The sequence below is a fragment of the Gobio gobio genome (assembly GCF_949357685.1).
Source record: "Gobio gobio genome assembly, chromosome: 20".
Classification (NCBI taxonomy): domain Eukaryota; kingdom Metazoa; phylum Chordata; class Actinopteri; order Cypriniformes; family Gobionidae; genus Gobio; species Gobio gobio.
Window position 1 is genome coordinate 7,817,636 of NC_137113.1, and position 22,310 is coordinate 7,839,945.

The following is a 22,310-nucleotide window of genomic DNA, read 5'->3' on the forward strand; positions in this document are numbered from 1 at the left end:
GGCTGTACAGCTAGCGAACCAGTGCACGAGACCAAGGGCTGACAACAAGTGTTGGCTTGGTGTGTCAGGGCACCTTTGGACCCAGACGAAGCCGATGTGAGCCGACTCCGCAGTCTGCTATCGTCGTCATTAGTTGGTCGGCGTCGGCATGGTGTGATCCTAGCTTTAGATTTTGTCACAGGTTGTTGCAGTTGCAGCTGTGGGTGTTTGAATGGTGCAGGAGTATCTTTACCATGTTTATCTCTTTATTTAGCCTGGCACTGTTGTCAGTGGCCACGCCCCCTCTGTATGATGCCACCCCTCATGTGACCCGGCCTGCAGGGAAAGAGAGACACACTCAGCCTGAAGTGGCTCAGATCAGTGGCCTCTTGTGTGTGATTGTGCGGGGATTGTTTATGTGTGTGTGTGATCAAGACAATAGCGCTCAGTGTAAATCCAGTGCGGCCCAGATTTTTATTGCTCTTTCTCACAGGCCAATCCGAGCGAAAAACAGCCTTATGCAACCTTAATCAACAACATGGCACTGGCAATCTGCTCCCACACACACAGCGCGGCATTCTGCTAGTCTGTCAGGTTTAGAGCCGGGCATCTGGAAACAGTCTCTGAGGAATTCTGCTCACACGCTGTGATGTAGCAGGGTGAGAATGATCTGACTGAACCTGCTGTGTTACGTCAAAATAAAAGCTTGAGCATGCTCCGAAAAGTTGGTTGGGATGTGACACGGAAAAAATGGTTTGTTTAAGTAATTAAAGGACATAAAGCATCACAAAATTAAATGAAAGTTGTTCATATGACTTGTGCTCTATGTTCCAAGTCTTCTGATGCAACGCTTGTGATATCTCTGTATTGAAACACTTGGCTCATGAATATTAATTAGCTTGCACTGAAGTTGTGTTGTGTTCTGTAGTCACGTTAGCTAATTAATATTCATGAGCCAAAATCTACATTGGTAGTATTTACAAATTGGTTGGATGGGTAAATGTGCCTTGTTTTAAATGTTTGAAAAAGTTTTGACTTTAGGGGTTCAGCAGCAAGGCAGTTTTACGTTTGCTCAATTTGCTTTTTATATTACATTTCATTAAGAATCCAGACATCCAGGATGGCAAAACTGAAATTTCAACAATTCAACAATAAGATTAGAAATAAAACAAAATCATGTAAACCTAAAAATATTTCTCAGCATAAACAATTGTTTATTTGTTTTTATATATATATATATATATATATATATATATATATATATATATATATATATATATATATATATATATATATATATATATATATATATATATATATATATATATATATATATATATATATATATATATATATATATATACTCACCTAAATGATTATTATGAACACCATACTAATACTGTGTTTGACCCCCTTTCACCTTCAGAACTGCCTTAATTCTATGTGGCATTGATTCAACAAGGTGCTGAAAGCATTAGAAATGTTGGCCCATATTGATAGGATAGCATCTTGCAGTTGATGAGATTTGTGGGATGCACATCCAGGGCACGAAGCTCCCGTTCCACCACATCCCAAAGATGCTCTATTGGGTTGAGATCTGGTGACTGTGGGGGCCATTTTAGTTCAGTGATCTCATTGTCATGTTCAAGAAACCAATTCAAAATGATTCGAGCTTTGTGACATGGTGCATTATCCTGCTGGAAGTAGCCATCAGAGGATGGGTACATGGTGGTCATAAAGGGATGGACATGGTCAGAAACAATGCTCAGGTAGGCCGTGGCATTTAAACGATGCCCAATTGGCACTAAGGGGCCTAAAGTGTGCCAAGAAAACATCCCCCACACCATTACACCACCACCACCAGCCTGCACAGTGGTAACAAGGCATGATGGATCCATGTTCTCATTCTGTTAATGCCAAATTCTGACTCTACCATCTGAATGTCTCAACAGAAATCGAGACTCATCAGACCAGGCAACATTTTTCCAGTCTTCAACTGTCCAATTTTGGTGAGCTTGTGCAAATTGTAGCCTCTTTTTCCTATTTGTTGTGGAGCTGAGTGGTACCCGGTGGTGTCTTCTGCTGTTGTAGCCCATCCGCCTCAAGGTTGTGCGTGTTGTGGCTTCACAAATGCTTTGCTGCATACCGCGGTTGTAACGAGTGGTTATTTCAGTCAAAGTTGCTCTTCTATCAGCTTGAATCAGTCGGCCCATTCTCCTCTGACCTCTAGCATCAACAAGGCATTTTCGCTGCCGCATACTGGATGTTTTTCCCTTTTCACACCATTCTTTGTAAACCCTAGAAATGGTTGTGCGTGAAAATCCCAGTAACTGAGCAGATTGGGAAATACTCAGACCGGCCCGTCTGGCACCAACAACCATGCCACACTCAAAATTGCTTAAATCACCTTTCTTTCCCATTCTGACACTCAGTTTGGAGTTCAGGAGATTGTCTTGACCAGGACCACACCCCTAAATGCATTGAAGCAACTGCCATGTGATTGGTTGATTAGATAATTGCATTAATGAGAAATTGAACAGGTGTTCCTAATAATCCTTTAGGTGAGTGTGTATATATATATATATATATATATATATATATATATATATATATATATATATATATATATATATATATATATATATATATATATATATATATATACAGATCAGGCATAACATTATGACAGGTGAAGTGAATAACACTGATTATCTCTTCATCATGGCACCTGTTAGTGGGTGGGATATATTAGGCAGCAAGTGAACATTTTGTCCTCAAATTTGATGTGTTAGGAAAAATGCACAAGCGTAAGAATTTGAGTGAGTTTGACAAAGGCCAGATAGTGATGGCTAGACGACTGGGTCAGAGCATCTCCAAAACTGCAGCTCTTGTGGGGTGTTCCCGGTCTGCAGTGGTCAGTCTCTATCAAAAGTGCTCCAAGGAAGGAACAGTGGTGAACCGGCGACAGGCTCATGGGCGGCCAAGGCTCATTGATGCACGTGAGGAGTGAAGGCTGGCCCGTGTGGTCCGATCAAACAGACGAGCTACTGGAGCTCAAATTGCTCTGAAGTTAATGCTGGTTCTGATAGAATACACAGTGTGTCACAGTTTGTTGCGTATGGGGCGGCATAGCCGCAGATTAGTCAGGGTGCCCATGCTGACCCCCTGTCCACTGTCGAAAGCGCCAACAGTGGGCACTAGAGCATCAGAACTGGACAAAGGTGGAAGAAGGTGGGCTGGTCTGATGAATCACGTTTTCTTTTAAATCACGTGGATGTCCGAGTGCGTGTGCGTCGCTTACCTGGGGAACACATGGCACCAGGATGAACTATGGGAAGAAGGCAAGCCGGCGGAGGCAGTGTTATGCTTTGGGCAATATTGATATAATATTTATGTATCAGTTTTTTTTAGTTTTTTTTATTTATTTTTTTACAGTACATATAAAGTAGCTATGGTACAGTTTTCTCATCTGTAGGTTCCTGGGCGATTTTTATTCCAGCCTGAATCAATCTCTTAATAATTGTAGGTTCTTCAGTGCAGATTTGACATAAAATGTGAATCACTCCACTAAAGTATAAACCCTAGAATTAATCTGCTAATGTTGATCTGTTCTGGATTAATTTGTGTTTGGGGAGTTGGCCTTTCGTTTCATGTGAAATCACAGGTTACCTTGGCTGTGAAGATCAGCTGTTGAATTTTATAATGTAAAAGCTCAGCTGACATGGCCTGTGACGTACTGCGTGTCACACATCTATCAACACACACTCATCTTTAAAGAAAGCTCAGATAAAGGTTGCCAGATGTACATTTTAAAACTGTAGTTGGGTGTTTAACAGGGTGTCTGTTTGAGATTTACTTGTGGTCATGGAACAGTTAAAAATGTTTCTATGTTATTGGCCTGGCCAGGTGTTGGGCCTCAGTAAACAGTGGGTGTTTTACTGGAAATTAAAGTGCTCTGGAAAACATAACATGAGGACAGAAAAAATATATATGTTTATGAAGCTTTGTGTGCTTCATAAGCAAATGTTTTGTTTTGTTCTTATGCGCATGTCAGTGTTATTTTAGTATTATTTACACTTTATTAAAGTATTCATATTTTGAATTAGATTTATTTTTATGTTTTCAGTCATTTTGTTAAAGGGTTAGTTCACCCAAAAATGAAAATTCAGTCATTAATTACCATCATGTCGTTCCAAACCTATGTCGTAAGACCTTCGTTCATCTTCTGAACACAAATGACGATATTTTTGATGAAATCTGAGAGGTTTCTGAAACAGCCATAGGCAGCCACATCATTGCAACTTTCAAAGCCAAGAAATGTAGTAAAGACATCATTAAAATTGTCCATGTGACTCCAGTGGTTCAACCTTAATCTTATGAAGCGATATGAGAACTTTTTGTGCTCAAAAAACAAACAAAAATAGCTTTATTCAACAATATCTACTCATCTGTGTCAGTCTCCTTCGCTGTTCACGTAGTAAAGACAGTGCAGCGCTTCTGAGTTCTACGGCAGAACGCCGTCTCATTATTGGCTGGTTCCTGCGTCAGCATCACACGCATGCATCGGCCAATGGTAACAGAATGCCTATTCAATAAAAAAACTAAAATTGTCCATTTTGATTTCATGGTGACTTAAATATATATTTTATTATTTTTAGGTTTAGAAATTGTAGTACTTAAGCTTAACTTATTTTATTTGTAATTTTTTTTTAAGTTTGAAGTTTTTCATCTAATAATTCACATAACACATTATTTTTAAGATTCATTTCAATTTACAAAAATGCTTTTTAATAGATTTAATACAAAAGTAAAATAATTTTAATTGACATAATAACACTGGCCTGGCGCATATAATGCAGTTACAATACATAATACAATATGTCTAGAAATACTCTATTAGCCTAGAAACTAGACGCATCCTAGCGGCAGCAAATATAATTTGCAGCCAGGGTTTAGCAACTCTCCGTTGGCTTGCGAGCTGGAAAAAGCAAACTCTAGTCAGGCCAATCACATCGTGTATAGAGTCGGTGGGCGGGCTTAACATAATGTCGGCAGAGTTGCGGCTGTTCCGCCTGATACTTGTAAACAAAGAAGCTGGCAAACAGCTGTCTTTCGAATCGGCTTTTGCCGCGACTCTGGAAGACCTGGAGTTAAGCTTTTCTTTGAGAAAGGAACAAAGAACGGCACTGAAGTCATTCTTAAGAAAGGAAGATGTGTTTGGAGTTTTGCCGACCGGACACGGCGAAAGTTTAATCTATCAACTACCTCCACTTCACCTTCTCCGTTGCTCTGGTTGGTTGTAGAGCCATCCTATTGGTGAAATTCTTGATGTGGGTCTGGCTTGTCAGGCTAATATATTAAGGGATTTAATTAGAAAGAGTATTTAAGTTGTAGATCTTTTTCTTATGTTCTAAAACTGCTGAGCTTAAAGAAACAGGTAAATATTGTCAGAATGTTGTTTTTGGCAAAAAAAGTTATATGAAGTAGAAAAACAGTATGTTTGTTAAAAACAGTTGTTCGTTCCTTAAACACATTAGCTCTGGAATAAGATGACTCTTTTGGTCACTTTTGGTTTCAGCAGGTTGATTTATTTACACAATTGTAGTTGTGTGTGTCGCGTCTTTGACAAATGCCACATACTTGTCTAAAGCCATGTTACTGCATAGCCAGCATTAGCTGCTCATTCAATCTGCGGATGGCTGTGGCAGAATTGATTTGCGTGTCAGTTCATGATTCTCCAGGGAATATTCCAGCAAACGCCAGAGTGAAATGAGTGATGAGAAACGTTTCTGGACTAAAAATATATGTTGTCAAGCAGCGGAAATGAAATTTGTGGTCAATATGTTCGACCCAGAGTCACATTATGATAAAATATGCCAGTCCCCAAAATACTTTTGTTTTGGTGTTGGCTCTTTTTTTTGTGGTCTAGGTTGTCTATATTGTGATTGCATGTGTGTGTTTCTCATCCAGAGCCCAAGGCCGCAATCTTTGTTTCTCAAACCACATCGGTTGTCATGTTTCCATGGCAACCCTCAGGAAGATGATGAGAGTGCTGTCGGGCATCATTCAGGCCGCTGCATATCTGATGTGACCTCCCTGTGCAGGCCTGCATTAATGCAAGGTTGCTTTGCGCCGAAGGCAAACACACCGTTATTGGAAGTTGGGTGGACGGTTAACTTGACGGTCGAGACTGACTTTGAACGTCTAATGCGATGTTGTTGTTTGGTGGTCGCTGTGGGTTTGTGTATTGGTTGAGTCTCTTCCTCTTAAATGGGTCAGTGTGTAAAAGCCCACATGGCAGATGGGCCGTCCTGAGAAAGAGAGCGATAAAGAGCACAAAGACCTCTTCTTATAAGACAGGATATTAATGAAAACTAAAAGAAGGAACAAGCATCTTAAATGTGATCTAAAAGGATCATTAAAAGATAGAGAATGTCTGAGAAAATGAAAAGGCTTCTGCTCTCTGTTGGTTTAGCTCGTTTTAATGGCGTCCCCCAGGGTTGACTTCGCTTTGAGGTTTCTCTGAATTAGACGATCAGCCCCCGCAAGGCCAAATGTTCCTCGCTTAGTTTCCTGCAGACCCGTCCGGCTGATTCACAGAGACAGCAGTATTGTAGCAAGCAAAGTTCAAAGTCAGTTTAGTAGATTATTTGGCTGAAAACCTGTCTAGAACATGTCTGAGTCATACAGAAAACAAAAGGAATAAGCAAAATATTTTATTTTGCCTAAAAAAATAAAATAAAAAAATAAATAAATATATATATATATATATATATATATATATATATATATATATATATATATATTTATATATATATATATATATATATATATATATATATATATATATATTTATATTTATATATATTTATATATATATATGTGTATATATGTGTATATATGTATATGTGCTGTCAAAGTTAGTGTGTTAACGTATGTGATTAATTTTTTCAGTTTAACGCGTAAAAAATATTTAATACAATTAACGCAGCATCTGTTTTTCTGTCATCCTTTGGCTATAGCGTTACATTATATGATCACGCTCTTATTCATGCAAATGCTTCTAAACCATTCAAGTGCAACAAGACGAAAGAGAACACACTGTCTGTGAATGTCCTGAGACTCCTGACTATGTGACACACACACAACGCTCAGAAAGACGCATACCAGCATCACGCACACAGACAGAATTGAGTTCTCTTTTGCACTTGAACAAACAATAACACACAGAATTATGCCAAAATGCCGTTTTGTCGAGTATTCTAATAAGAGCAGTCTTAAATGAGTTAAATAACATCTTAAGTGAACGTTAAGAGTTGTGAGAAAATGTGATCCGCGTCAACGGCAGGTCTTAAAGTGACAGCAGCCTTATAAACCAGTTTCTGTGATGTCTGTCATTTAAAGTTAATCAAAGAACACAGGTAACAGAGAAAACTGTAGCTTTACTAAGGATTCATCTATATTTAATGTATTATTTATGCAGTGCAGACTATAAAGTGTTTGATGACTTTATTCAATTTCTGTATATTGATTATGGCCACAGGTAAATATGACATTTATTGAAATGGGTTTTAAGTTTTAAGTCGGCTTTCAATTATACTGTAGTGTTGAATGCCAATCATTAATATTTAAAAATTAATGTTTCATAGAGACATCAGTAGCAGTATTAGTATCAGTTATACTGGCCTTCATTCATAAAAAGATGCCATTACAGTAAATATTTAAAATATACTGTCTTTAAGTTTTTATACATTAATTTGGTGACTAACTGTGAAATTATTACAATATAAAAATCAGAAAAACTTCTGATTAACTACAGAAAAAATGCATGATTAATGAGTTATTTTTCTAATAGATTGACAGCACTATAATATGTGTTTATTATACAGCACAAAAAATGTCTCCATGTTCTGTCTTTTATTCTGCTTTCTTAAAGTGATATGTTCTTTAACACATATCAGTCGTCTTTCCGTGCAAACGAGCTCTTCATGTGGCAGAATCGCTAATTTAGATGAAGCGAGAACGACAGTGTTTAAGCCACACTGTCATTCTGTGAAGTTCATGGTCAATTAAACTTTACAAATAGAACAGCATGAGATGAGAGGAGAAAAGTGCCAAAATCATCTGAAACAACAGCAAGCAGCATCCAAAATTATCTAAAAAATGTAACAAAGAAAACAAAAAGCTGTATTTTACATGACATGTATTTATATTAACCTGCTTGATGCCTAGCTAAACCACCCAAAACAGTCGTGATTACGTCACTGACACTTATGGTGCAAAAAATCAGCTTTAACTTGACAATTGTGTTTTTTAATTTGAAGAAAAGTTGGCCTACGTGTTTTGTTTTTTTCTGACATGGCATGTTGAGGTGCTGAGGGTTTGAATCCAGACATTTTGTAATCCTTCCCACTGCACTTAATTTCAGTAATATCTGTACTATAAATAGAAACAGTAAACTGTAAGCAGTTTTAAAGTTGCAGTACAGGTGTGTTTTTTTTTTTTTAGGTATAGCTAAAGCCAGACACGCATCACCTGATTATAAGCTCATGATGACAGAGTCGAGCGATGCCGTGGGTTGGTAATGGTAATGATTTTCTGTAGTAAGCAGCTCCTGGAATCTGTAAAATGACTCTTTAGTCAACAGTCTATATGGAGAGAGAGGGAGTATAGCCTACTATATTTTACTTTATAAAAATTTAAAATACTTAATTTTAAGAAGCTATGAATCGGAACCTATTTTTATTTATTATATATTTAATATAAATATTTGCGAGGTGGGGCCTCCATAGATCGGACTTGTTTGTTCAGCACATCCCACAGATGCTCGATTGGATTGAGATCTGGGGAATTTGGAGGCCAAGTCAACACCTCAAACTCATTGCTGTGCTCCTCAAACCATTCCTGAAGCATTTTTGCTTTGTGGCAGGCACATTATCTGCTGAAAGAGCCACAGCCACCAGGGAATACCGTTCCCATGAAAGGGTGTACATGGTCTGCAACAATGCTAGGTAGGAGGTACGTGTCAAAGTAACATCCACATGGATGGCAGGAGCCAAGGTTTCCCAGCAGAACATTGCCCAAAGCATCACTGCCTCCGCCGGCTTGCCTTCTTCCCATAGTGCATCCTGGTGCCATGTGTTCCCCAGGTAAGCGACGCACACGCACTCGGACATCCACTTGAGGTAAAAGAAAACATGATTCATCAGACCAGCCCACCTTCTTCCTCCTTTGTCCAGTTCTGATGCTCACATGCCCACTGTTGGTGCTTTCGGCGGTGGACAGGGGTCAGCATGGTCACCCTGACTAATCTGCGGCTATGCCGCCCCATACGCAGCAAACTGCAAAGCACTGTGTATTCTGACACCTTTCTATCAGAACCAGCATTAACTTCTTGAGCAATTTGAGCTCCAGTAACTGATCTGATTGATCGGACCACACGGGCCAGCCTTCACTCCCCACGTGCATCAATGAGCCTTGGCCGCCCATGAGCCTGTCGCCGGTTCACCACTGTTCCTTCCTTGGAGCACTTTTGAGAGACACTGACCACTGCAGACCGGGAACAGCCCACAAGAGCTGCAGTTTTGGAGATGCTCTGACCCAGTCGTCTAGCCATCACAATTTGTCCCTTGTCAAACTCACTCAAATCCTTACGCTTGCCTATTTCCTGCTTCTAACACATCAGCTTTGAGGACAAAATGTTCACTTACTGCCTAATATATCCCACCCACTAACAGGTGCTGTGATGAAGAGATAATCAGTGCTATTCACGTCACCTGTCATAATGTTATGCCTGATCGGTGTATATACTGTATGTGTGTGTGTGTGTGTGTGTGTGTGTGTGTGTGTGTGTGTGTGTGTGTGTGTGTGTGTTCTCCCTACATGTACAGTTGATAGCAAGGCGGCTTAGTATTTTGGAACAGATCTTAGTTTCAGGTGTGCTGAGAATTTGGTCACACACATTCAAACCAAGTACGTTTAAACTCTTCATACACTCATACTTTTGTTCTTCTTGCTTTAGCTGATTGCATAAGGAAATGATAGGTCTGTGTGAACAGAGGAGCATTCCTCATTTATAGACCGAGCGGTTGATGGGAGTTTTTGTGTGGGCTAAAAACCCCCACGAAAGAGCGTCATTAATTCATGGTTTGCAGCTCAGACACACACATAAACCGAGATGGTCTCACTTACCATTTAATACAGCGAGTGCATCCAGGGACGTTTCCGGCACATGTTGGGGACGGGTTAAAGAATCACCCAAGGCTATCTGCAAATGTCTTTCGTATAAAAGAATCCTGTCTGTTAGTTTTACCCCATGACCTATTTACAATAATGACTCTAAGAAGTGGCATATATGCTGGGGGCAAAGACAGCAGACCACTCCTGACCACAGCAAACACATCACATGCTCGCTGAAGGAGGGAAGGGTGGGATATGGTGACAGCCGAGGCGGGACGAGAGGTTTCATTGTAATTATGTAAAGGTAAAAATTAGCATTAGTGTTGAGTTTGTTTAAAGACTCCGAATAAAATAACAATTGTCATCGTTTTACCTTATGCACAGTAAATATCGGCATTAGCTGACATAAGATTTTTAAAACATTTTTTATAATAAACGTTTAATTGTGCATGTTAAAATCCTATATTTTAAGGGGATTTAGATTACCTTTACCATCATCTGTGTTGCTTAATCTAAATATAATCTTTTAAAAAATAAAAACATGAGTATTTTAATGCTGTGAATTGTAATGTTGATTTTGTAAAACTATTTATTATATACACTACCAGTTTACCTTCTGCTCACCAAGGCTGCATTTATTAAATCAAAAATACAGTCAAACATACAGTCAGTTAAAATTGTGAAATAATTTTAAAATTTTTTAAAAACTTTTCTATTTGAATATATTAAAATGTAATTTATTCCTGTGATCAAAGCTGAATTTTCAGCATCATTACTCCAGTCTTCAGTGTCACATGATCCTTCAGAAATCACTCTAATATGATTTTTCTGCGCACACAATGATTTTGTTGCTTTTTTGTTGTTTTGTCTCCATTCACTGTCATTGTACGGAAAACAGACATATTCCCTGTATTATTCCATGGAAGAAATGATTTGGTACATCATGAGGGTGAGTAAATGATGACTGAATTTTCATTTTTGAGGTGAACTCTATCTTTAAAGAAGCTTCCCACAGTCTATTAACACTCAAGACTGAGAGACACAGGTTTGTCAGACCCATTTGCCTGCAGTAAAGTGTGGCTACACAAGATTTATGTGTGTCACTGATTTGCCCCACTTACTTTAACAGTTTCCTACTGTGTCCTAGCAAAAACACAGCAGTGTGTGTGTGTGTGTGTGTGTGTGTGTGTGTGTGTGTGTGTGTGTGTGTGTGTGTGTAAACAGTGCTGTCTCTGAGGAAAACTTGTCCCCACTTTGCCCTTGAACAATACATCTTACCCCATGTATCTCCACTGAGACATAACGTCCCTCTGGATAAAAAGCATATGCTAAATCACACGATTCTGTTCATCTGCATGCATTCACTCGGATGCAGTCCATATGCACGCTACGGAATATATTCATGCTTACCTGTGCACTCGTTTCCCCGGGCTTGGCTATCGGCCCCATACCGCAGGAAACGGGGAGGGTCATTTCTTCTCATTAGAATGCTCCCATCAGTCTTTCTGCCGCTGCAGGCAGCTCACAGGTCTGTATTAATTGCCGTGGGATACTGTATGGACTCAAATGCTCTGCTGCTGTCCGGACTCCAGTATGCGCCGGGATACTATCGAAAAATGTAGCATTTGATCACGGTTTATCACAGCGGCTAATGCAGAGAGCACTTTATTTCAAACCCCGCCTGATGAATGATGCAGTCTGTGAGGTTACCAGGGAGAACGCCTGGTGTACGCTGATAATGCAACACAAAGTAGTTGAGAAAAAATGTCCATTAACTTGTTTTTTTTTTCTTTCATAATCAGGATTTTTGGAAAAGTATAAATGTATAAAGGAAAGTGTATTTTTTTGGGAGCAGTAACTCTCCGTTATTACTATTTAAATTTATGAATATTTTTTTGCAGTTCACATGTAGTCATGTGATGTGACAAGCTAATGTTTATGGTGTTGTTTTGTGGCTGGTTTCAAAGGGAACTTTTCAAGTAGTCAGACAAGGAGACCAGCAAATCGTTTTAGACTGGTTTAAGATGTCTTTTTTTAATCTGGATTTAATGTATTATACTCTAAAAGTTTGAGGTCAGTAAGATTTTAATCATTAAAATAAATTAAATATGAAATGAATAAATAGATAAATAAATAGAATAATAAATTACATCAATAAATAATTAATACATTATAATTGTTAATTTATAATAAGTATTTATTTATTATTTATAATAAATCATAATGCATTTATAGTGCTATCAAATCGATTAATCACATCCAAAATAAAAGTTTGTGTTTACATAATATATGTGTGTACTGGGTATAATTGTTATGTTTATATAAATGCACACATGTATGTATATATTTAAGAAAAATATTTTATATTTATATAAAAATATTTTATATAATAATAATTTTATATATAACATTAACATTTATATATATAATATAAATAATACAGTATATACATGCAAATATTTCTTAAATATATACGTGTGTGTGTACTCAAATATGCATAATTATACACAGTACACACATATATTATGTAAACACAAACTTTTATTTTGGATGATTAATCAATTTGACGGCCCTATTTATAATGATCAATAATAGTAATAATTAATTAATTAATAATAAATAAATAAATAGAAATTAATAACTTATACAGAAAGAATGGATTAATTTGATCAAAAGTGACTGTAAGGACATATATAAATAATGTTACAACATATTTTTATTTCAAATAAATGCTGTTCTTTTGAACTTTCAAATTCATCAAATAATTGCATCATGGTTTCCATAAAAATATTAAGCAGCACAACTCATTTCAATTAATTGATAATAATCATAAATGTTAATTGAGCAGCAAATCATCATATTAGCATGATTTCTGAAGGATCATGTGACACTGAAGACTGGAGTAATGATGCTGAAAACTCTTCTATGATCACCAGAATAAATTACATTTTAAAGTATATTCAAATAGAAAAGAGTTATTTTAAATTATAATAATATTTCACAATATTACAATGAGCAAATAAATGCAGCCTTGGTGAATATAAAGAGATGTCTTTTAAAAACATTTAACAAATATTTTAAACAGTATAGTGTATCTGTGACATAACCTACACTAATGATGAATTATGCACGGTCAGACCAGAAATGAGTGAAGTAAAATCAGCATGTTATTTATTTAAATTAGATACTTTGCATTCAAACGTTTAATCATGCAATGCAATAATTGTCTGAAATAGTTTAGACTGACACTGTTTGAACTCCCCTACTTTTGCTGATATTTTGTCAGTCTTGGAGTCTGAACACCTCCAGGATTCTCTCTAGCGTTGAGTGGTTTGCACTGCAGGACCGCAGGGCTTTGTCTGTAACCGGTGTCTGTTATATATGCATTGTGCTGGTTTAGTGAATTAGCGGCATCACCCACTTCATTTTGTCAATGAAGAGCATCAGCGGCTGTGCGTGGGTGTTTTGTGGAGTGTCTTATCTCTCTCGAGCAGCGCTGATAGCAGAACTGAGACTGAATCAATTCTCGTGGCTTTTCCCGTCCAGAAGTAGCCCACGACATCTGGCCTCCAGATAGAGAGGAAGATAGAGACCGGCCTACTTTCGCTAGCACACACACTATCACTCTCTGTGTATTTATCAAGCATCACTTTTACTTTTACTATGGGTTAGGGATTTTAAATATATACCCCTAACCAAAAGTATGATGCATAACTTTTCATGCACCGTTTGAGTAATGAGAGCAAATCCTGAGGAGAGATCTTCTCTTCTGCCTTTGCTAAATGTGTCGATCACGTGATATGCAGATTAGGGGGAACGGCAGACACAGCTGATGGGCAACAGTAAATAATCTGCTTTTCCCAAAAAATACACTTTCAGGTTTAATAATGAGTAGATTAAGCATCAGATGAGCCTTTTAACACCTCTAAATTCACAGATTAATTCAGATTAGGGTTTTATTTTAACCCACTTTATATTTTGTGTAACATATGTGCACCTTAAATCCCTCCAACATAAATAATCATGTCTAATCTATTAAGAGTTTGCATCTAGCCGTATGGTTTAAATGTCAGTACAGAGATGCGTTTGTACTGGAACTGTATTTAAATGACTCTGGTGACATCTAGTGGAAAGGAAGCGAAACAGTGCTGTTTATCTTTCTGCTCGGTTGTTTTTGATTAGACTGTAATGTAGTCACATTTAGTAAGGAAATGATCTGCATATTTCTAAATAATTTACTGATATGCTCTCTTCTTCTCTTGCAGACACAATGCTCCTTGTTTTTTTCGTAACTGAAGCTCCACATATAGACGCATCCAACTCAACAGATACCAATGGCAGTGGTAAGTGCTCATTATTTATAGTTGATGATGATGATGATAATAATACTAATACTACTAATAATTATGAAATAAGCATTCCTGTTTTTTTCTCTCTAAACTCTCTAAACAATTCTAAATGCAGAGTATCACATTTATCATACACACAAACTATTTTATCTAGCAATTTTACCTTCACTGAAGTTAAATTCATAATGAAATACTATCTTTAGAGTGTCTTATATTGGCCATAGACCCTTTTTGCGCCGACGTCACAAAACAAAACAAAGGAAAAACTGGAGTCTGAGCTCAACATGTCATCTTGTTGTGTTTTTGGGTGCCAGGATCGACAGAGTACAGACTCCAAATTGAAATTTTACCGCATACCTGCTGCTACTGCCAGACAAAAACACCACGACAGCTGTGGTTAAACGCAATAAAACGAGCGGACTGGAGTGAGTGTGTGTTCAGGTGCTGGCTAGGCAGAACTTCGGATCGTACGACACAAAACTCATCTGTTAAATCTGTGTGTTTTAAGTCTTGTACGTGTCCATTTAGCACATAGTTATAGGCATCTAACGATCTAAACTATGCACATTCATGTTTTCACCATGAAGTGCCTAAACTGAGAAATTCAGATATTTAATGTGAATTTTACAAAAAAATGTTGCTATTTTAAATAAACCTGTATATAAGTATCATTACTAATGTCGGCAAAAACATTAAAAAAATGCCCTATATCCTCTTAAAACTGCACAACAGTAGAGTAAACGCATTAGGTTATTAAAAAAGCGATATGTGTTTATAAAAAACTGACATGATTTTTTTTATAAAATCACACTGAGTGACCAGAACAGCTGCTTTCATAAAGTTTAAGGTAAAAATAAGCATTTGCCTATTCTGTCTATGCCGCGGGCCGGCCCTGGGTGTAATGCTCAACCAGAGGTAATGCTGTCAGATCGTCCATTGAGTGAGCGTGTACGGGTAGGTCTATCTGGTTCTGTCCGTTAAGGTTAACTTTTTAAAATAACAGTCACGGTCCCGGACAGAGAGTGGCCTTACATATTCAGATACAATTACTCCAGTCATTTTATAAACAAGCTCACCTTAAAAACACTTGCTGGCTAGTGTTAGTGAAGCCATCAGGGGAATCCTTCTGCCTCCAGCTACGCGTCGCCCACAAAAAAACGTCACAAAGTTTACTAACTGAAAAAGGGTCTATGGTATCATTTTGCAATCAAATGATCCATCGATCCATCCGTTTTTTCCCGTATTTTTTTTCTTGTTTTATATTCATTTCAGTCAGGTCCACTTAAGTCAAAAACACCATAGACAAACTTTTAGTCAACTTCTTATTGGCATCATGAGCTCAATGGAAAGCCAAGACAGGGAACAGCAGCAGATTCCGGGGACAACCTCCCAATTTTTTTACTGGGAGGGCAGCGAAATCCCCCATTTAGAACAGCGTATGCATCAATGACAACAGAATGACATTGATTACGTCAAACACAGTTTAAGGAGGAGCTGGGGTTGAGGTGGGTCGCAAAGCAGCGTGCAGCAGAAACAGCCAAGCAGGCAGATTGAAATGAAGCTACGCTTAAGTAAGGCGCACTGTTTGAGAGTTGCCAACTGACCTATCGCTAAGCCCCTCTCCTCGAATGCAGTTGAGTATCAGTTGCGCTGGGACCGGAACTCGGACATCTTTAGGTGTCAGCGCCATAGAGAAACATTGGAAAAACCGAAGCTCTGATCGGTTTGATGGTGTTTATGCTACAAAAAACTAAAATGTCGTGCCTGAGGTACTGTAGCACTGATTCCAGGGATCCTGAGAGGATTTTCTGTTTGTCATACTCTCGTTAAGTTACGATTAAAGTCCCTGCTAACATACAAACCGAAATAATTAACTGTTCTCACGTCATGTAACACTGTAGGTCAAAAAGACGAAGGTCTACATTTCAGTTTAAATTAATTAAATTTTAGATATGTTTAAGGTCTACATTATCTGTCCTACTAAGGAAGACTCCTATTTTGATGGATATTATAGTCTATGGGTAGTGAAAGGGAGAGCTTGCACGCAGTTTATCAGAGTTGTTTTGCAGATACAAAGTTTACCAGTTATTAACTGCACCCCTGAAAAGTCATAAGCTCTGTGTTTGTTTACTGTTATCCCAAGATGTTTCTGGACACAGAATGTATTAGTGTTTTTGTGTGATTTGCTGTGTATGTTAATGGTAATGCAACGGAGAGAGATAGATTTAGAATGAGACGTTAATGCGCACTTCTTATGCTTTTGTTTGTTCAGCTCTTACGATGATTTTTTGGAGTAAAAATGACATAATAAACTTGATAAACCATCAGTAAAGTTTGGCCTTCATTCGGACGGGATATACGCTACATTCTGTGTCCAGAAACATCTTGGGATAAGGTTTTCATACTGACAACTGTCATTGAAAGATATAGCAACTCCGTTTGTTTGTCCGAGTTAGCAACAGTAACTAAGGGGGGGTCTGGGGGGGGGGGTAACCTATCCCTTACCGATAGGTCAATTGAGTGCATAGGAATCGGATCAGCTGATACAGGTGGGGTTGGAATTTTTCCAATCAGCTGATAGCGGAGCTTGACTACGTGGCCTGCCTGAACTAACGCAGAATGCTTGATTTTGTCACTGTCTTGTGTGAAAACAGGTCCCTGTGATACAGTTGTTTCACTCAAGGTGGCGCTAGATGATGTCACCTTATTTCATACATACATTAAAAACAAAGTATGGCACTGAAGGAGGGTTCTTGTTTTTTTGCAAATGAAAAATTTGTTTTTACTGCAAATTCATGTTCAATTTGTTCCTGTAGCTCAAAAAAAAAGTTCTACATGCCTTTTTTTGAAGATTTATACATTTCAATTAATAGTAAAATTCTATCAAATGTAATTGAATAATTCTTACATGTTTTAATTGAATAATTGATTAAGGATTGTTCAGTGATTCAATTAACCCCTCAACTGTCACCATCCCACAGGTGGGACGCCTGGTGCTCTTTTTTTGATCGCCTTTTTTCGTATCATATATTTAAGTAACTGTCATAAATTAGGTATCATTTGAAAGCTTACAAACTCAAAATTCATCCTATGAAAACCGTTTTTGAAATCGGACATTGTGTTACCATGGAAACGTTATTCTAAATTATTCTAGCGGGCTCCTCCCCTAGTGGGCGGTATCATGTTTCATATTACAACAATTATTTTAACTACTTTATAATCAAAATCTTTTCCAATCTTGACAAAACACATATTGTCGAAAGGGTCCATATTTGGTGACTGTTTTGAGATGGAAGGGATATTTGGACAGAAATGTACAGGAAAATGCATCAAAAAACAATCAATGGAATTTGAATGGCAACCAGTGGCTATTTTTGGTTTAGCGCCTAAACAAAATCTCATGGGAACTTCAATTTTTGTGATATCAACTTCAAATTTGGAACACAACTTGGTTAGACATATGGCTTTGATCTTATTGTAATTTTAGAGTAAAACATTTTTTGTAAAATATATATTTTATATGAAATAAAAATTATTTAGTACAGAATTTTTCATTTACAGTAAATTTAAACTTCCATAACTTTTTCATACTTTCATATTTTGTATTGCAATAATCTGCAGAGTGTCTTCTTTAAAATGAGACCAAACTTTGGTCTATATTCCAAAGCATTCTTGAATTACAGCCCTTTAAGTTTGGATAGTGCATTTTCATGTGCATTCTCAAAAAGGGGGGGTGACAGTTAGTTAAAATATTCAAATTTATGGAATTTTACTATTAGTTGAAATGCGTAAGTCTTAAAAAAAGCTTAATTTTTTGTGTATATACATAACAAATGAAACTTCTATCGCCCAGAATGCATTGTTTTCTACAGTGCATTACTGTTTAAATATTTTTTTTTTTAAATTTGAGACATTTTCAGACATTTTAAAATTTATATTCCCCAAAATGTAGGTATTACTCACAAATAACCGGAAAAGTCATGTATACTCAGTGGTCAAAATGTGAACCCACCAATACTGTGACCAGCTTTTGTAGTTGTATAACTTTTCCCAGCGAGATGAAATTCGAATCCTCCCTGGTCACTGTCAGTGTTTATGCATTACGTAAGCATTAGCGTGGCCGCGTGGATTTGTGTTAAATCTGCGGTGGATTAGGCAGCCTGTGATTTGGGCAGCAGTAAAGTGCTGATTGCGGGGTTTAGCGGGTGTTTCATGTCAAACCTGCTGTTAAATGAATGAGCGATGCTTATCCTCGCAGTCAAAACAGCACCAGGCTCTCTATTAAATCACTAATAATGCCTTGGCTTGACTGGCTGCCATACCTCACTTAAACGCTCAGCGCCGGAGCAGCTCCAGCGGCTCTGTTCGTGGGCCAGTTTCCTGTTCTTTTGTTCACTGTGGGTTTGACTGCCTCTCCTTCTTCCTTTAGAGGACCCGGACATCTCACACATCCTGCCCATACTGCTGGTGCTGTCCGTCTTGGTGCTTTTTCTTGGGTTGCTGACCTGGTTTTGCCTCAGGTATGGCACAAATATACACGCACACAAACACTGTGAGTTAAAAACTGTGAGTCTGTCATGCTCACTAGCTCCGCCCTATCTGATTAAGGGCAGGGACAGGAACTGAGACATGCTGTCACACACACACTCATATATTTATTCATACATAGAAGTAAACCCACAGATTTTTGCATGGTTCTAGCGGTAGAGAGTGTATTGTGTAACGTGTGTCCGTGGAGAAACAGCACCTCTGATGAAAAAGAGCTCAAGTTTTCGTTGGTGAGACAAACTTGAAGACTTGGGTTTGTGATATATCGTCTTTCCCTGATATGTTCAACCCTCCTTTTCTTTTTTGTCTTTCAGGTTGAAAAACCAGAGGAAAGCTGTCATTACAGCCGTCGACAAGAAAGTACCAAATGGCATCCTGGAGGAGCAAGGTAAACGGTTTCTTTATCCGCTCTGAATCTGTCAGCTGTTTAAGATTGGATGAACACTGTAAGTGGTGGACACTCTGTTGTAAAGTGAGACATCTTGGCAAGTTTCACTTTATCAAACATGCTATATTCAGCTTCCTGTTGCCTCAAGATGTTGTGTGCGGCATAAGAAAGCAGGATGTGAGCGTGTCCGTGTGCTACACGTGTTATTCTGTACAGAACGACTCTGCAATTGCCTAAAAAGTTCATTTTGCCTGTGGATTATGGATAATATTATGCTGATTTTTGAGGAATGTTGTCATCTGCATCCCCGATGTTGACAATGGAAAACCAAACCATTAATTGCAATACATTTTTCTGAATTTTTCTGTTAGGTTTACAAAGATAACACATTGTTATTTCACAAACGTCTTCTTCTTCATGGCTTATTTTTGTTATATTTTCAGAACAGATTTAAAAGTTGGTTAGAGAGTAAACATTTTTCAGGCTAGACTTTGTCAGCCAACAGCAAATGTTGTCTTGACACACTTTTTCTTTTCTAGTTTAATATTAGTGAGGGAATATTAAACTTTGGCTAAACTCTGTGTATTGTTTTGTTGCATGGATACAAAGATGTAAGCGGAAACAATATGCCGTTTCCATTATCAATATTTCCTCAAAAATATTCAAACATGACTTAAACAATGCGAAAGAGGAAGACGTTTCTTCTTTCAACATACGTTCCTGTTTGCTTTAATTAGAGTTTGCTTGTTTGACACAAAAGCTGTGGCTCATGGTTAGCCATAGGAAAGACATCACTAAAGAGGTCTCTGTAAAACTAGGGTTGTGATTCTTAGACAGAGCAAACTTTGGATTTAGTCTCCAGAATCTCAGATTGCCACGATCCCCTGCAAAATAGGGTCAGATTGTCGCCACAGATTGTGTGTCTTGTCGAAGGTCTTGCAGATTTATGTAATCGACTTCCTCTGCACTATTTCTCCTATTATCCTGACGGAAATCTCTCTCAAGGAATATTCCGTTAGCCAAGACGAGAGACGACAAGCTCAATACATGCAGGAAAAGTTTGAGTGTTAAAGGACATGGACTGTGTTCAGTCCAGTCAGCATATTAACATTTAAATATCAGCGATTGTTTCAGTGTTCAGAGGTGAACGTCACACCTGTATAAAGGAAGTGGTTTACCAACTTTCTCTTGCTCTTCGTGCCACCATTTGTTTGTCTCTTTGATGTACACTACCATTCAGTAAAAACAGTATTAATTTACAAATGAAAATATGTGTTTTCTATGTGAATATATTGTAAAATGTAATTTATTCCTGTGATCATAACTCCAGTCTTCAGTGTCACATGATCCTTCAGAAATCATTCTAATATGCTGATTTGCTGCTCAAGAAACATTTCTTATTAATATCAATGTTTTTTTGTAGTATTAAAAATGTCTTCACTGTCATTTTTGATCAATTTAATGCGTCCTTGCTGAATAAAAGTATCAATTTATTTGAAAAAATGTCAATCTAACTGACCCCAAACCTTTGAACGGTAGTGTTTAAGTCTGCAAACACGCAGAAAAACACTTATATTACTCATAGTTAGAATTGTGTTACTTGAAACCCGAAACAGATCAGAAAGTCGCTGAGACTAATTTAGAGAGTTTTGATTTGAGTCAGTAGGAAACCACAAAGCAACCACCCACAACTCCATAGCAACCCCATAGCAGCACCCTAGCATTGTGACAGTAGCTATGTTTCCATCCACCTATTTTTATGCTTTTATATCGCATCAAAAAATGATGAATGGAAACGCCAAGATGTGCATAAATGTGAGATGGTGGTCCAGTGGGTTAAACCATGGAACTGATATGCAGAAGGTTGCTGGTTCGATCCCAGCGGTCACCACCAGTGTGTCCTGGAGCAAGGCACTTTACTCCATGTTGCTCCCTGTAATAAGGGCACTGTAAGTCACTTTGGATAAAAGCGTAATGCATAAATTTAAATGTAAATAAATTCCAAAAATGCGCGGAAAAAACGTATGCGTTTGAGTCCGATACGAAAACATGCACATAAACTACGATGGAATTGCATTTACCGAATAAATTCCTTGATGCGCATAAAACAAATCTGTGACTTTCGCGATAAAACAGCATAACTGTACTTACCAGCGGAAAAATCTTGTTTGCGCCGCATCTGAAATGCTGTTTTGGTCATTCAGAAGTCTGTTGTCAAAGATGCTCGGTATATTTCCCTCCTGGAACTGTCTAACATGACTGCGTTCCCAAACAGCACATCTGCCTCTGAAAACATGACAACAAGTTTATTGAGACGCTCAAGTTTCTCTGAGATTAATAATTGATTATATACGAAAATGGTTATATATGGTGGCTTCTTAGTGATTTTTTAAGCGGTAATTTATCCGGAAAAAACGATTATGTTCTCTTCGACTCACCGTTTGTTTTATGACACCGCAAATGTTTTATGCGATATTGCATTTTTGCGCATAAATTACATTCGCGACTTTGGATAGAAACATAGCTAGTGACATTTGCATGGCAAGCACCACTTAACTTCAATTTTATAGTTGTATTTATTAACTAACCTAATTAAATCTACTACTTCCAATGACTTTAAATGTTTTGTAGTACAAATGGTATCTGCATTATTTTTGCATTTATTCATTTTAAAGTCTAAACGCTTTACAACTGAGTAACACCAGTCATTATGTGTGTGTTGTATAGAGGAATATATAGATGTGGATAATGATGATGATGATGATGATAAGGATGATGAGGATGAGGATGATCTTGGCTGGCCATCAGAAGGTCAGGTATATGTTGTGTCTCATGAACAGGCATGGATGTCTAAACTAACATCTCAC

At 37.7% G+C, this 22,310-nt stretch overlaps 1 protein-coding gene across 4 annotated transcripts in view; it reads left to right on the forward strand.

The window, feature by feature from the left end:
• The window catches only part of ptprea (protein tyrosine phosphatase receptor type Ea), a 130,730-nt gene that overhangs the window by 73,693 nt on the left and 34,727 nt on the right, over positions 1-22,310 (forward strand). The window contains exons 3-6 of one of the 4 annotated variants that reach the window (XM_079846054.1): positions 14,424-14,501; positions 18,937-19,027; positions 19,370-19,443; positions 22,171-22,254. In XM_079846054.1, the coding sequence (XP_079702180.1) occupies positions 14,429-14,501; positions 18,937-19,027; positions 19,370-19,443; positions 22,171-22,254 (322 nt within the window). In that variant the 5' untranslated portion in view covers positions 14,424-14,428. Of the gene's footprint in view, positions 1-14,423; positions 14,502-18,936; positions 19,028-19,121; positions 19,286-19,369; positions 19,444-22,170; positions 22,255-22,310 lie in introns of those variants that run through there. The other 3 variants (XM_079846055.1, XM_079846056.1, XM_079846057.1) reach the window with 3 other exon arrangements.